This window comes from Diadema antillarum, unplaced genomic scaffold (genome assembly GCF_040938485.1).
Source record: "Diadema antillarum isolate AM-2024a unplaced genomic scaffold, OU_Dant_1.0 scf00000166, whole genome shotgun sequence".
Classification (NCBI taxonomy): domain Eukaryota; kingdom Metazoa; phylum Echinodermata; class Echinoidea; order Diadematoida; family Diadematidae; genus Diadema; species Diadema antillarum.
In genome coordinates this window covers 566204-577288 of record NW_027271055.1, presented here as the reverse complement: position 1 = coordinate 577288, position 11085 = coordinate 566204, and the positions used below count along the sequence as shown (strand labels likewise).

Sequence of the window (11085 nt, the reverse complement as noted above, 5' to 3'; positions counted from 1 at the left end):
AATGACGCATGAAATCAAACAATTTGGTATAAATCACTAAATAAAGCTCAAAAGAGGCACATTTTTTGGTGTAAATATTCTTTTTAGTGTCCTGAGCAAATATAAGAGAAAAAAATTGTATAATCAGACAAAATTTCTTAAGTATTGTTTTTTTTTTTAATTTCTTATGTATTTCTTTGTTTTTTCGACTTTATGTTTTTCATTGTTTTTTCTATGAAATTTGTCCACAACATTGTTCCGAACAAGAAAATATGTTTTGAATTGATTTTAATCGATAAAACCCCAAAATAATCATGCTTTTATGAAATTTGCCTGAAAGCACAGTTTGCATTGTAATTGTACACGAATTCACATTTTTGAGCAATTTTTGGTCTGACATGCACGCACATATTTATTCGAAACTTCGGAACCCCGCGCCCGGGCATCGCATATTTGGTGTCAAAAGATGCGGGAGACTCAAAAGAAAAAAGTCATGAAACGTCGCGGCAATAGCTTTTCGCAATGGCGAGACATCGCGCGAAACGTCGAGCCCCCCCCCCCCCTCGGCCTAGTTAGGGTTAAAATATTTAGCTAAATGATACTTTCTGACTACAAGTGTGAACACATGTTACACTTACACTCACTTTTTTTCCTTGCAAAATCATCATAGGCTGTCCACTACAAATACATTACTTGCATCTTTACATGCAAAATGAATGCTTAAAACTGTAAGCTTGCTCTGCTTCAATAGCACAAACTGAACCATGCCATGTGCACAATGTATGCCGATTTAAAGTGCTTTTACCACACTACATGTAAAAAATGCCCCAAAAATATAAAATGGAAAGGACTGACAGAGAATTGCAGGTAAGATTTTCAAATGATGGGAATATTTCAAGCATGAACTGCTGCAATACACAATGAGCAAATGACATTTGACTATTAGAGACATCTTACAATTGTCATCAATTACAATTACTGACCAATCAACAGCTTCATTCCATATATGTCTTCTCTAGGGCTAATTTTCCAAATTCTCTTGAAATACAGTACCGACAGCGAATGATTTTCCACGCGAACATTCAGGAATTTTTCTGAATATTCGCGAATCGCACATTCGCAAATATTTACGAATATTCGGAAATAATTGGCGCTTGATATCCGAAGTGAAATATAGTACATAGGGCATTGCTACGCGTGCGTGAATATTCGCAATATATGTGAATCTTTGATGCGTGAATATGCGTGCACATGCGCGCAATGCGCAAAAATTCGCAAAAATTCGCGAATATGTGGAAAATAATTCGCTGTCGATACTGTAGATAACTAAATACGAACATTAGCATGCCAAGGCAAAGAAACTGACAGATTTTCATCTGGCATTAGTTAAATTAGCACACAGGAACTGCTACATTTATAAAATGCAAGCAAGAAAACATTTCTGATCACTAACTCCCAACAAGACATTGCAAGTAAGGATGTTACCTAATCTGGAATTGGTTCCTGATTTGTTTTTTTTTTACCAAATGCTTTTCATTCCAATGAAGGGACCTTCTCTGATTAAAAGCGCCCAAGGAACATAGCACATAATATAACTGTCTCTTTTTGGGGGTCAGTGTATGTCTTCCTGTGACTAGTTACCTTGATGAAGAAAGGGCCTTTTTCTGATGACAGTTGCATGAGATATTTACCAGATGTAGGCTTCTACCTCTTGGGGATCGTTTCTTCTTTGCAAGTAGCTGCTCCAAGTGCTGACTTGGGGCACTTTTCCGATCGAATTTGCCCGAGACACTCTGCGAAACACAAGAGTTCATAACTCTCCAAGAATCGGCCGCTCACTTCTTCTTCACCAGCTGCTTCCGTTGCTGCTCCAGAAGGGACTCCAAGTGGTCCGCCCTCTTCACGGCCGCTGCGTGCTGCTGCCTCAGCTGGCTCACAGACTCCTCCTTCTTGGCTATCGCTTGCTTCACCCTGGAAATTGTTGGAGGATCGATGAGCATGTTCTGTTGTGAATGGTGGACTGGTAACTTAACCACATTCAAATCTTACAATCCCATTCGTACAAAGGCTTCCCTGAAGCTTGCTAGACATAGCAACAACTAATGCATGCTAACTGGGATCCAAGTATAGGAATGCATTTGGTGGAACACGATTGAATTGTAAAGCTGACTAAATGTGTTTTCACAAGTGTTGTCTATGTGATGCAATATATCTTTATGAGCAAATGTATTGTGTACTCATATTCAAAGTGTCAAGATCAAAAACATTGAGAAGAAAATAGGGCAAGTATGATATTATAATTGCTCTTGATATTGAGGATGCATGCGCCTGATGAGAGAAAGATCTGTCCCTTTTATCACAGAAAGACTTTTTTTTAATCATATCATGGTCTACCGCCCCTCCTTGGAAATTTATCTTGATTGTGCATGACACACATCTGCATGTGTTGATGTATCTTCTATCAATCTCATGCATTCAAAAAGGATAGCAAAGACCAGTAGATAAAGTGACATCTTAATTAATATGAGAGCCTTGCATACAATAAATAATTTTTTTTTTCTATGTTTGGTCACTCGATGAAGGGCTTGCCCTCTCCCCGACACTACCCAGGGTGTGATGACCTCCCTCCCCCCCCCCCCACTCTCATTAAAGATAATATAATGCAATAATGGTTTCGTAAAATACGTGTATATTGATTGTCGCGGTACCGCGTCGAGTCAAACTAATGGCTCGTTCGAATTTTTCAGAGCCTGCTCTGCTCTGGTACGAAACCATTATTGCATGATTACTAAGACATGAGAGTACTTTGGGGCGAGTAAGTCTCACAGTGTTAGTTATATGAAAGGTACTTTAACCTGAAACACAAACTAAGACAAGGAAACTCAGGCTAACTTTTGAGGTACCAAAACTTTATATTATCTTTAATGAAGGGAGCAGCCAAGTGTCACATTTGTCAGTTCCACAGCCTTGCAAATGACAAATCAAGTTCTGCATCTCATGGCAACTACTCAACAACAACAACAGAAGCAGCAGCAACAACAACAGACACAAAAACACTTACAGGGATGGTACAGTATTGGTGGAGATTGAAATTGGGCTTTTAACTTTTTGCGAGATACCAAGAAAACACTTATGATATAGTACAGAGCATACCATTTTAAGAGGAATTCAAAGTTTATTTGATGAAAATTGGGTTTGGAATGACTGAAACATCCAAAAACAAAGTAAAACAAGGTGATCGTAATAAAGTGTGGGTCCAACACTTTATTACAATTGCTCTTTTTTTAATATCTCAGCCATTTCAAAACCAATTTTCATCAAATAAATGTTGAATTCCTCATAGAATTACATGCTCTTTCATATTTCATAAGAGATTTCTCATTATCTCATCAAAAAATGTTAGAAACCTGAAATTAGGTCTCAACCAAAACTACATGATCCCTTTAACCTCTCCCCTTGTCACCACAGAGGGCACCATCATCCTCACCTCTTGTGCACCTCCTCCATCTCCTCCTCCTTGCTCTCCTGGATGCGGGCCAGCTCCAGCTTGTGCCTCGCCCTCATCTCCGAGATCTCGTTCTTGACTCGCTTGTTCTCATCCTCCACCGCCACCACCCGGTCAGCGAACTCCTGCCGGATGACCTCCTCCACGTTGTTGCGCTCTTTGGTCAGGCGGTCGCACACCTGTGGTCACACACAGACGGACAGTAAAAGTGTGGCACGGGTCAGAGCATTCTCAGAGGCAATGGACTCTTCCGCACGGTGGTCCCAGACTATTGCTTTTCTGATGAAGCATATATATCACTGTGCATCCATGGCTGATTCATTTCTGCACATTTTGCAGCACTTATTCATGGGTTTCCATTCAATGTGTAAAAGGAAACACACGTGTTGGTATGTCTCCATGTTATAATATAATGCATGTGACATGTCATCTGACACCTTACCAGTCATATCACCTGACACATCTGCTGACACATCACCTGGCTAGGATGGAAAGACCTTTACACAACAAGGAGTTCTATGGTGATTCACCGCGAATCATATCTGGCATGAGTGAATTTTCACAAAAGATAGCACTCTATTATCAATTTGTTTCAGATAACTCTACATCAATACGAAATGATCTGAATAGGCCTACCAGGGACCAACAACATCAAGCAAAACAAAACAAATATGCCTTTTCATGGATAAAAAGGGAACGAGAAAAAGGGTAAATTTCTATGAACAGGTTCGAAATTGTCTAACCTTACGGACTTCAGCCACTTCATGCTCCTTTTGTTTGAGTAGACCCTGTATCCTGAGGTTCTCTCCCTCCACCTCAGCTAGTTGACCTTTCAACTCATTGTGCTTTTCTTGGGTCCGCTTCTCTGAACTCTCCACTTCCCGCAGCTCGCTCTCATACTTGTCCCTGATTCGCCTGGGGGGGGAAGAAGCATTATTACCAACAGATGTATAGTTATATTAAAATTGTTTGCAAAAATATATACTGTGACCACCACAGAATTTCAATCAAATATACTGTGAAACCAGAAATTTTCACGTGCATGAAACTTTTGCGAAATTTGCCCGGAGCAAAGATTCATGAAAGAAAATTGCATGCTAGAGTGTTTATCTACACAGTGCATTGAATGCCAGTGGTGATTTGCAAGTTTCATTCCGCAAAAAAAGGCCAACAGTTCCAATTCATGAAAGTGTCATGCCACAAACTGTTTTGGTTTTATTATACATATGTCAGGGCTCGACACTAACGGTGGCCCGGTGGCCCGGGCCACCAAAAATGAAAGTCGGGCCACCAAATTTCAGAAAAGGGCAAATTTGGTGGCGCACCTCGGGCCACCAAAATTTTTGAAAAGTGTGTCAAGAAATTCGTAAATTTTTGCGCCGGAAATGCATAAATGCATGCAGTGAGTGTGCGACTTAATAAAAAAAAGTGACTTTTATCAATGTTTTTTTTTTTCGGGCCACCAAATTTTTCTCTCGGGCCACCAAAAATTTGAAATTGATGATTTTGGTGGCCCCATCAGGCCATCGAAAAATAAAGTTAGTGTCGAGCCCTGCATATGTATATACTTAGTCTTTTTTGTGGCTAGACTATCTTCAAAGGCTGTGATATTCTCGACAAAATGTAGTGAAAATACATAACACCTTACAACAAAAAATCTTCGAAACAGTTAGGTGTCTTACCTGCTTTTCTGATTATTCCTAAGTTGTATGACATTTTCGTGTTCATATGGAAGGAAGAAAAGGAACAGGACTGTGAAGTAGAAATAGAAAAAGGACAAGAAGAGAAGGAGGAAGAGGAGAAGGAGAAGAAAAAGAAGAAGAAGAGGAGGAGCAGATGAAGGAAGAAGGAGGAGCAGGACTAGGGGAGGAGGAGGGGAAATGGATGGAAGAGGAAAAGGAGGAGGAAAAAGAGATGAAGAGAAAGAAGAAAGGAAAGAAAGGTGAAATATAGAAGGAGCAGGAGGAAAGGAGAGGGAGGATGAAAAGGAGAAAGGAAAAGATGAAGAGGACAAGGAAGAGAAGGAAAAGAAAAAGAAAAGAAGAAGAGGAAAGATCCCTTACTTGATCCTATTTTCAGCTGCTCTTTCTAGTTCCTCCCTAGAGGACTGGGCATCATCCTCCAGTCTAGTGATGACCATTTCTATCTCTTTGTCTCGATCCTTCCTTACTTGCTCTTTCAACTCACGCTCCTTGGAGAGCAACCACGTTTCCTGTCCAAGAAGAATAGACACATAGCCATCATTTCAGCATTCCGATAGCAAGCAATGCACATTCATTCAATGAAAGGTGGACATTTAGAAGGAATGTATCCCTCCTTTAACATCTAGGTGGCTATTTCATTTTCATTCTTGTTTCTCAGCAAATGGACATGATCATTTTTTATTACTACCTGATCCCATTCACACTGATTTCAATCTTTTCCACTCATTTTCACACACATATTTTACTCTTCATTATCACGGATATCAGAATAGCAGGTGAAAGGAAATAAATATATTGCCCATATTCTTACTACAGGCAACTGCAATTCTAATTATGAATGCTATCATTATGAGTCTTTACATGGCTCTGACTTACAAGTAGGTCTAATAGCCCACAGCACCATACCTTGTGTTTCATCTGTGCTGATAATTCTGGCACGGTAAAGCATTATTAAAAATATGATACCTTCTATGAGAAACACTAAACTGAAATTTAATTGACAAAATCTAGAAAACGACACCCGAATGTTTTTGTGCTATGTTATCTTAGTAAATTGTCAACCTTAATAAAATCAATTTGTAAGATCGCAACTGCTGATCTACATTTTCAACAAAAATGTTGGAAAAAAGAACCAGTGGGACTCAAACCTGTCGTCTACACGATATACTGCTTTCCAGGCAGTGACACTACCACCAGGCTATCCCTGGTTGCTGGCAATGACACAATGGACTTGGAACCAATACCTGGCATATTTTTTCAAACATGTTTGTTAATACGTAGATGAGCAGTTCTGATCTTACAAATACATTTGTACAGAGGGTGAAAATCGATGGAATCTATCATAGCACATCTTCACCCCTCTGCATCAATATTCTCTTGGACTCTCTTTATTTCTAAATTTTGACCACAAACCTGTTTCTTCATGTAGTTTTCCTCCCACGCCTCCTTCTCTATCCTCAGCCTCTCCTCCAAGTCTTTCACTTCAGCCTGGAAAGAAATGAGACAGAAAATGAGAAGACATGAAGACTTAACCTTCTCCTCATCTTGTACCCAGGCTCCAAAACAGAAAGAAAAAACACAAATAAAAGTCAATGTTATAATTCATAAATCACACATAATTTAATTGTTCCTCGATATATAAAAATTGGCCACCAATTAAAAAGTCCCTGCCCAACTCCTGGATCTATGATGAATAACCCTGAAAGTACATTCACTAATTTTATTTTCATTTTTTTTTTTTTTCGTACTCAAAGTATTTCTGGTTTTAAATATTTGTTTGTTTTGTTTTGTTTTTTTACTTTTTTTACTTTTTGTATTGTTACTGTTTTTAGATTCTGTAATGGGGGTTCTGGAGTCTTTGTACTAAATATGTATTGTCCCCTAGTCAAAATGCCTGTCAAGTTTGATGACAAATTTAACCATGTGTTTTCAACAAGAAAATGTGAAAATTAGGCTTCTATTTAGTCGCTTCCATAGGGCCCAACCCCAGAAATACCATGAACAGAGTATACTGAATTAAAACTGCAGTCACCAATCTACATCTGTACTTACTCCTATCACTAACTTATCATATCCCTTCTGGGTCTAAAGAATATTTGAAAAGATTCAATACATTTGGGGGATTTGTTCCTCCCCTCCCCCCAAGTGGGGAACTGTGCCTATTTGTACAAATATATTTTCTACGCTCTAGCAATTACACCTGTCAAGTTGATGAAAATCTGACCATTGATGCATTTTCAAGAGTTACAGATTTCATCGAACAAATAAAAAATTGTGTATGTAGATTTTGAACTTTAAAATAGTCACATTTTAAAAAATAAATTGATGAACATATGTTCATTTGTTTTTTTGTGTGTGTGGTTTTTTTTTTTTTTTTTGGTATACTCTGTATCATCAGAGGCTTAAGATGAGTACCTTGGAGGAAAGGGGGAGGGGTTGTTTTGAGGGATTGTTTTGTGATACAATATATGATTGTAAAAGATGTTTGGTATGAATTGAAGACATGTTAGCTATTATATAGATTTATAAATCTAGGTCCCCATGGACAAACACACCTACATCACAAAGATAGATCTGAAATGGGCCGTGAACCATTACATATATTATTATCATTGTCAAATATCAATTTGTTTTCATTGTGTATTGATACTTCAACCATGATTCATGTTTCAATTATGTCATGTTCAACACTGTATATATTGTATCTGATTTTACTGTTTTATTTGTTGATTCATGTTTCAATTTTGCCACGTTCAACACCGTTTATTTTGTATACGATTACACTGTTTTGGAAAAAACAAACTAACAAACAAACGAGAAGAAGATGAAAATGTGAAAATTGGGTCCCAACTGGAGAGAGCGTGTTTACGACAAGACGGACTCACTCTGTGCCTTCTCTCCTGTTCATCCCTGGCCTTCTCATACTCCTCCTTCATGGCGCTGATAGCCTTGTGGCTGTTGGATTCCATCTGCTGCTGGAGCCGGTCCACCTCCTGCCGCTGCCGCCGAGCCTGCTCGTTGATGCGGTCCTTCTCCTCCTGCACCTCGCCGTACATCCTCCGCCGCTGCTGCTGGTAGGCCGCCTCCTCCTGCTCCAGCTGTTTCTCGTACCTGCGGAGTTCGCATTGCCAATTTTGTGAACAAGTTTCTCATTCAACATGCTCTATCCAGTATTGGTAATGCTAATACAGTACTCTCTGCTTAAAGGGGTACCACTCAATTGGGTACTCCACTTAATTGGGTGAAAATGCTCTGCCAGACTCTGCCCGATTAAGCAGAAACTACTGTAGCTGTGTCTCTAGCCTTTTTCTACTCTCTCTCTCTCTCTCTCTGCTCAAAGGAGAATGAAACCCAAATATATAACATGTGAAATGAGTCAATGCAGCAACATGAGTAAAAATACATCAGTAAAAGTTTGAGGAAAATTGGACAATCCATTCAAAAGTTAAGAATTTTTTTTGAATTTGGGTGCCATTGTTGGTGAATAAGAAGACTACAACATTTTGTGACTCAAGTATGGACAATGATAAAAAATATATATATAGAAAATTCAACAAATATACACTTTTCTGCAATAATGAAAGAGCAGTTGACTTGCCTTTCAGAACACAGAGGGAATACTATTATCCTTGACATACATGTATGCCAGCAACAAGTCAAAGGAATGTTTACTTTTCATTAAAAAATGAAAGTTTGTGGAATTCTCTTAATATTTTCTTTATATCACTTTCCACACATGTGACATCACAAACTGCAGTAACCTCACCCAGCAATGGCTGAAACTTAAAAACGATAACTTTTGAGTGGAATGTCAAATTTTGTCAAAATTTCACTGACATGTTCTACAAATATTGCTGCATTCACTCAATGCACATGTATAGTTGGGTTTCATTCCCCATAAACTGTAATGATTGTCACTAATTTTGCCAAAAGGTTTCATTACCGGTAGGCTGCATTCAATCAAAACTGCCATAAAATGTTATAAACATTTAGAATCCTCTTTCACTCTATCAATTAAACTCAACTGACTTTCTCACATTATGAAGTAACCTCTAACAAGCTAATAGTCCACATTCTGATCAAAGTCTGATTTAACATTTGTCCCCATCTCTCTCCTTCCATTTCAAACTCCCATGTTATGTCCTCATTATTGTGTACTTCACTACTTGTTCGCACCGATCACTGTACACCATGATCCATCCAGCTACACAGTAAACCAAAGTCTACTTGGCTACCAAACTGACATCACACCAATTGGTTTCCACAAAAAAACTGCACGCCTGATTGATATAATACCTGCAGGATAAATGTGTACAAGCACAATTCAATATTAGAGAACAAATCCTGCCAGAGAACAAATCCTGCCACAAGAGGGCAGCATACCATAATGGTGTATGAAAAACAATGAGTGGTGAGTGACTACATACTGTATAGTGCAAAGCCAGAAACATTCGTGGCATGAGAGTTTTGAGAATTGAAGCTGACGGCCTTTTTCGCGTCATTAATCTTTCACGAACTGCCACTGGCATTTCATGCATTGTGTAGTCAAACACTTTCGCATTCATTTTACTCTTGCGATTCTTGGCTCCTCGCAAAATTTGCGAAAGTTTCCTTCACGCACACAAAAATTTCTGGTCTTACAGTATTCTTAGGATACTACGCCCCATACCTCTGCTTGGCTAGTTCCCTCTCCCTGCCACAGGCAGCCTCCTTCTCCTCGGCCAGCTGCTCCCGCACCTCCTCGATGTGCTTGATATACTTCTGGCCGGCCCGCTCCTCCGCTTGCAGCATCTCCGCCTCGTGGATTGTCTTCAGCTTCTTGATCTCAGCCTTGTGGCTGGCGATGAGGCGCTGGATCTCCGGCTCAAGTCCCTTCACCGTGATCTCCTGCAATTTCAATCATGATAATTTACTGAAAGGATAAGGCAGCGAATGAGAAACTGCTGAACTTCAGTCTACCAATGAAAAGTTTTATTGCAAAATGAGCTAAGCACCATTTTTAAACATTTAAAGGCAGCCGATTGCCATTCCTAATGGTACGTAAACTCCGAACGACCGAAGTTTGTGCATGCAATTGCGCAATGCCAGACTCGGTGCTATATCCATAAACGTGTGGGACAATGCTGCCACTGAGACACGTGTGTGTGTGTGTGCATGTGTGTGTGTACGCATCATACACAAACATTGTCACCGCGAGCTGCGGTGATTGGAGGAGAGAGGCCAGAAGACGCGCGTGTGTGTGTGTGTGCATGTGTGTGTACGCATCATACACAAATATTGTCACCGCGAGCTGCGGTGATTGGAGGAGAGAGGCCAGAAGACGCGAGGCTCTTTTGGCCTCTCTTCATGCGCATGCGCACTGAGTGTGTGCGTCCATTCGGAAGCTCACGTGGCTCGCTCGGACAGCCATTTTGGGTTAGGAGATTAGCACAGAGAGCGCTCTTGTAGCCTACGCGTTTTGTTCGCTGACCCATTGAGCCAGCGCTATTCTCATTCGGGGTCACTACATTTGATACAGAATGGGGGAGGCAGCGTGTTGTGTTCGTCTCCGTGCCGCACAAACCACTCGCCACGACTGAGTGCCTTTAAAAGTAAGTCCGTCATCAGACACAGCGAAATTAAACCTTTCCAGTAATACCTCAATCACATGACAAGGAATATTCTAGAAAGTATGATTGAAAATACCCTTTATTTTCTTATTATTTTCTTTGCTTTTTTAGCAGCTTTAATCACAAATATCTCAACTTAACAATAATGGAGTTAGACGCATCCTCTCCCTGTGTAGGTTTATCCAACCACCTCCCATGCAAATGGAGACCTTTACTTCCTGAATCTCACGTGACCATACTGGCTTTCCCTAAAATTCAGTAAAGAGGAATAACTGGGAGAAAATAAGCA

At 39.8% G+C, this 11085-nt stretch overlaps 1 protein-coding gene across 1 annotated transcript in view; it reads right to left on the bottom strand.

The window, feature by feature from the left end:
* Nucleotides 1-1814: 1814 nt before the first annotated feature.
* Nucleotides 1815-11085, bottom strand: part of LOC139722486 (centrosomal protein of 131 kDa-like) — a 32764-nt gene continuing 23493 nt past the window's right edge. The window contains exons 15-21 of the mRNA XM_071633776.1: nucleotides 9857-10074; nucleotides 8073-8298; nucleotides 6601-6675; nucleotides 5548-5696; nucleotides 4228-4399; nucleotides 3467-3663; nucleotides 1815-1950 (exon numbers count right to left, since the gene is read on the bottom strand). Coding sequence (XP_071489877.1) covers nucleotides 1815-1950; nucleotides 3467-3663; nucleotides 4228-4399; nucleotides 5548-5696; nucleotides 6601-6675; nucleotides 8073-8298; nucleotides 9857-10074 — 1173 coding nt within the window. The remainder of the gene's footprint in view (nucleotides 1951-3466; nucleotides 3664-4227; nucleotides 4400-5547; nucleotides 5697-6600; nucleotides 6676-8072; nucleotides 8299-9856; nucleotides 10075-11085) is intronic.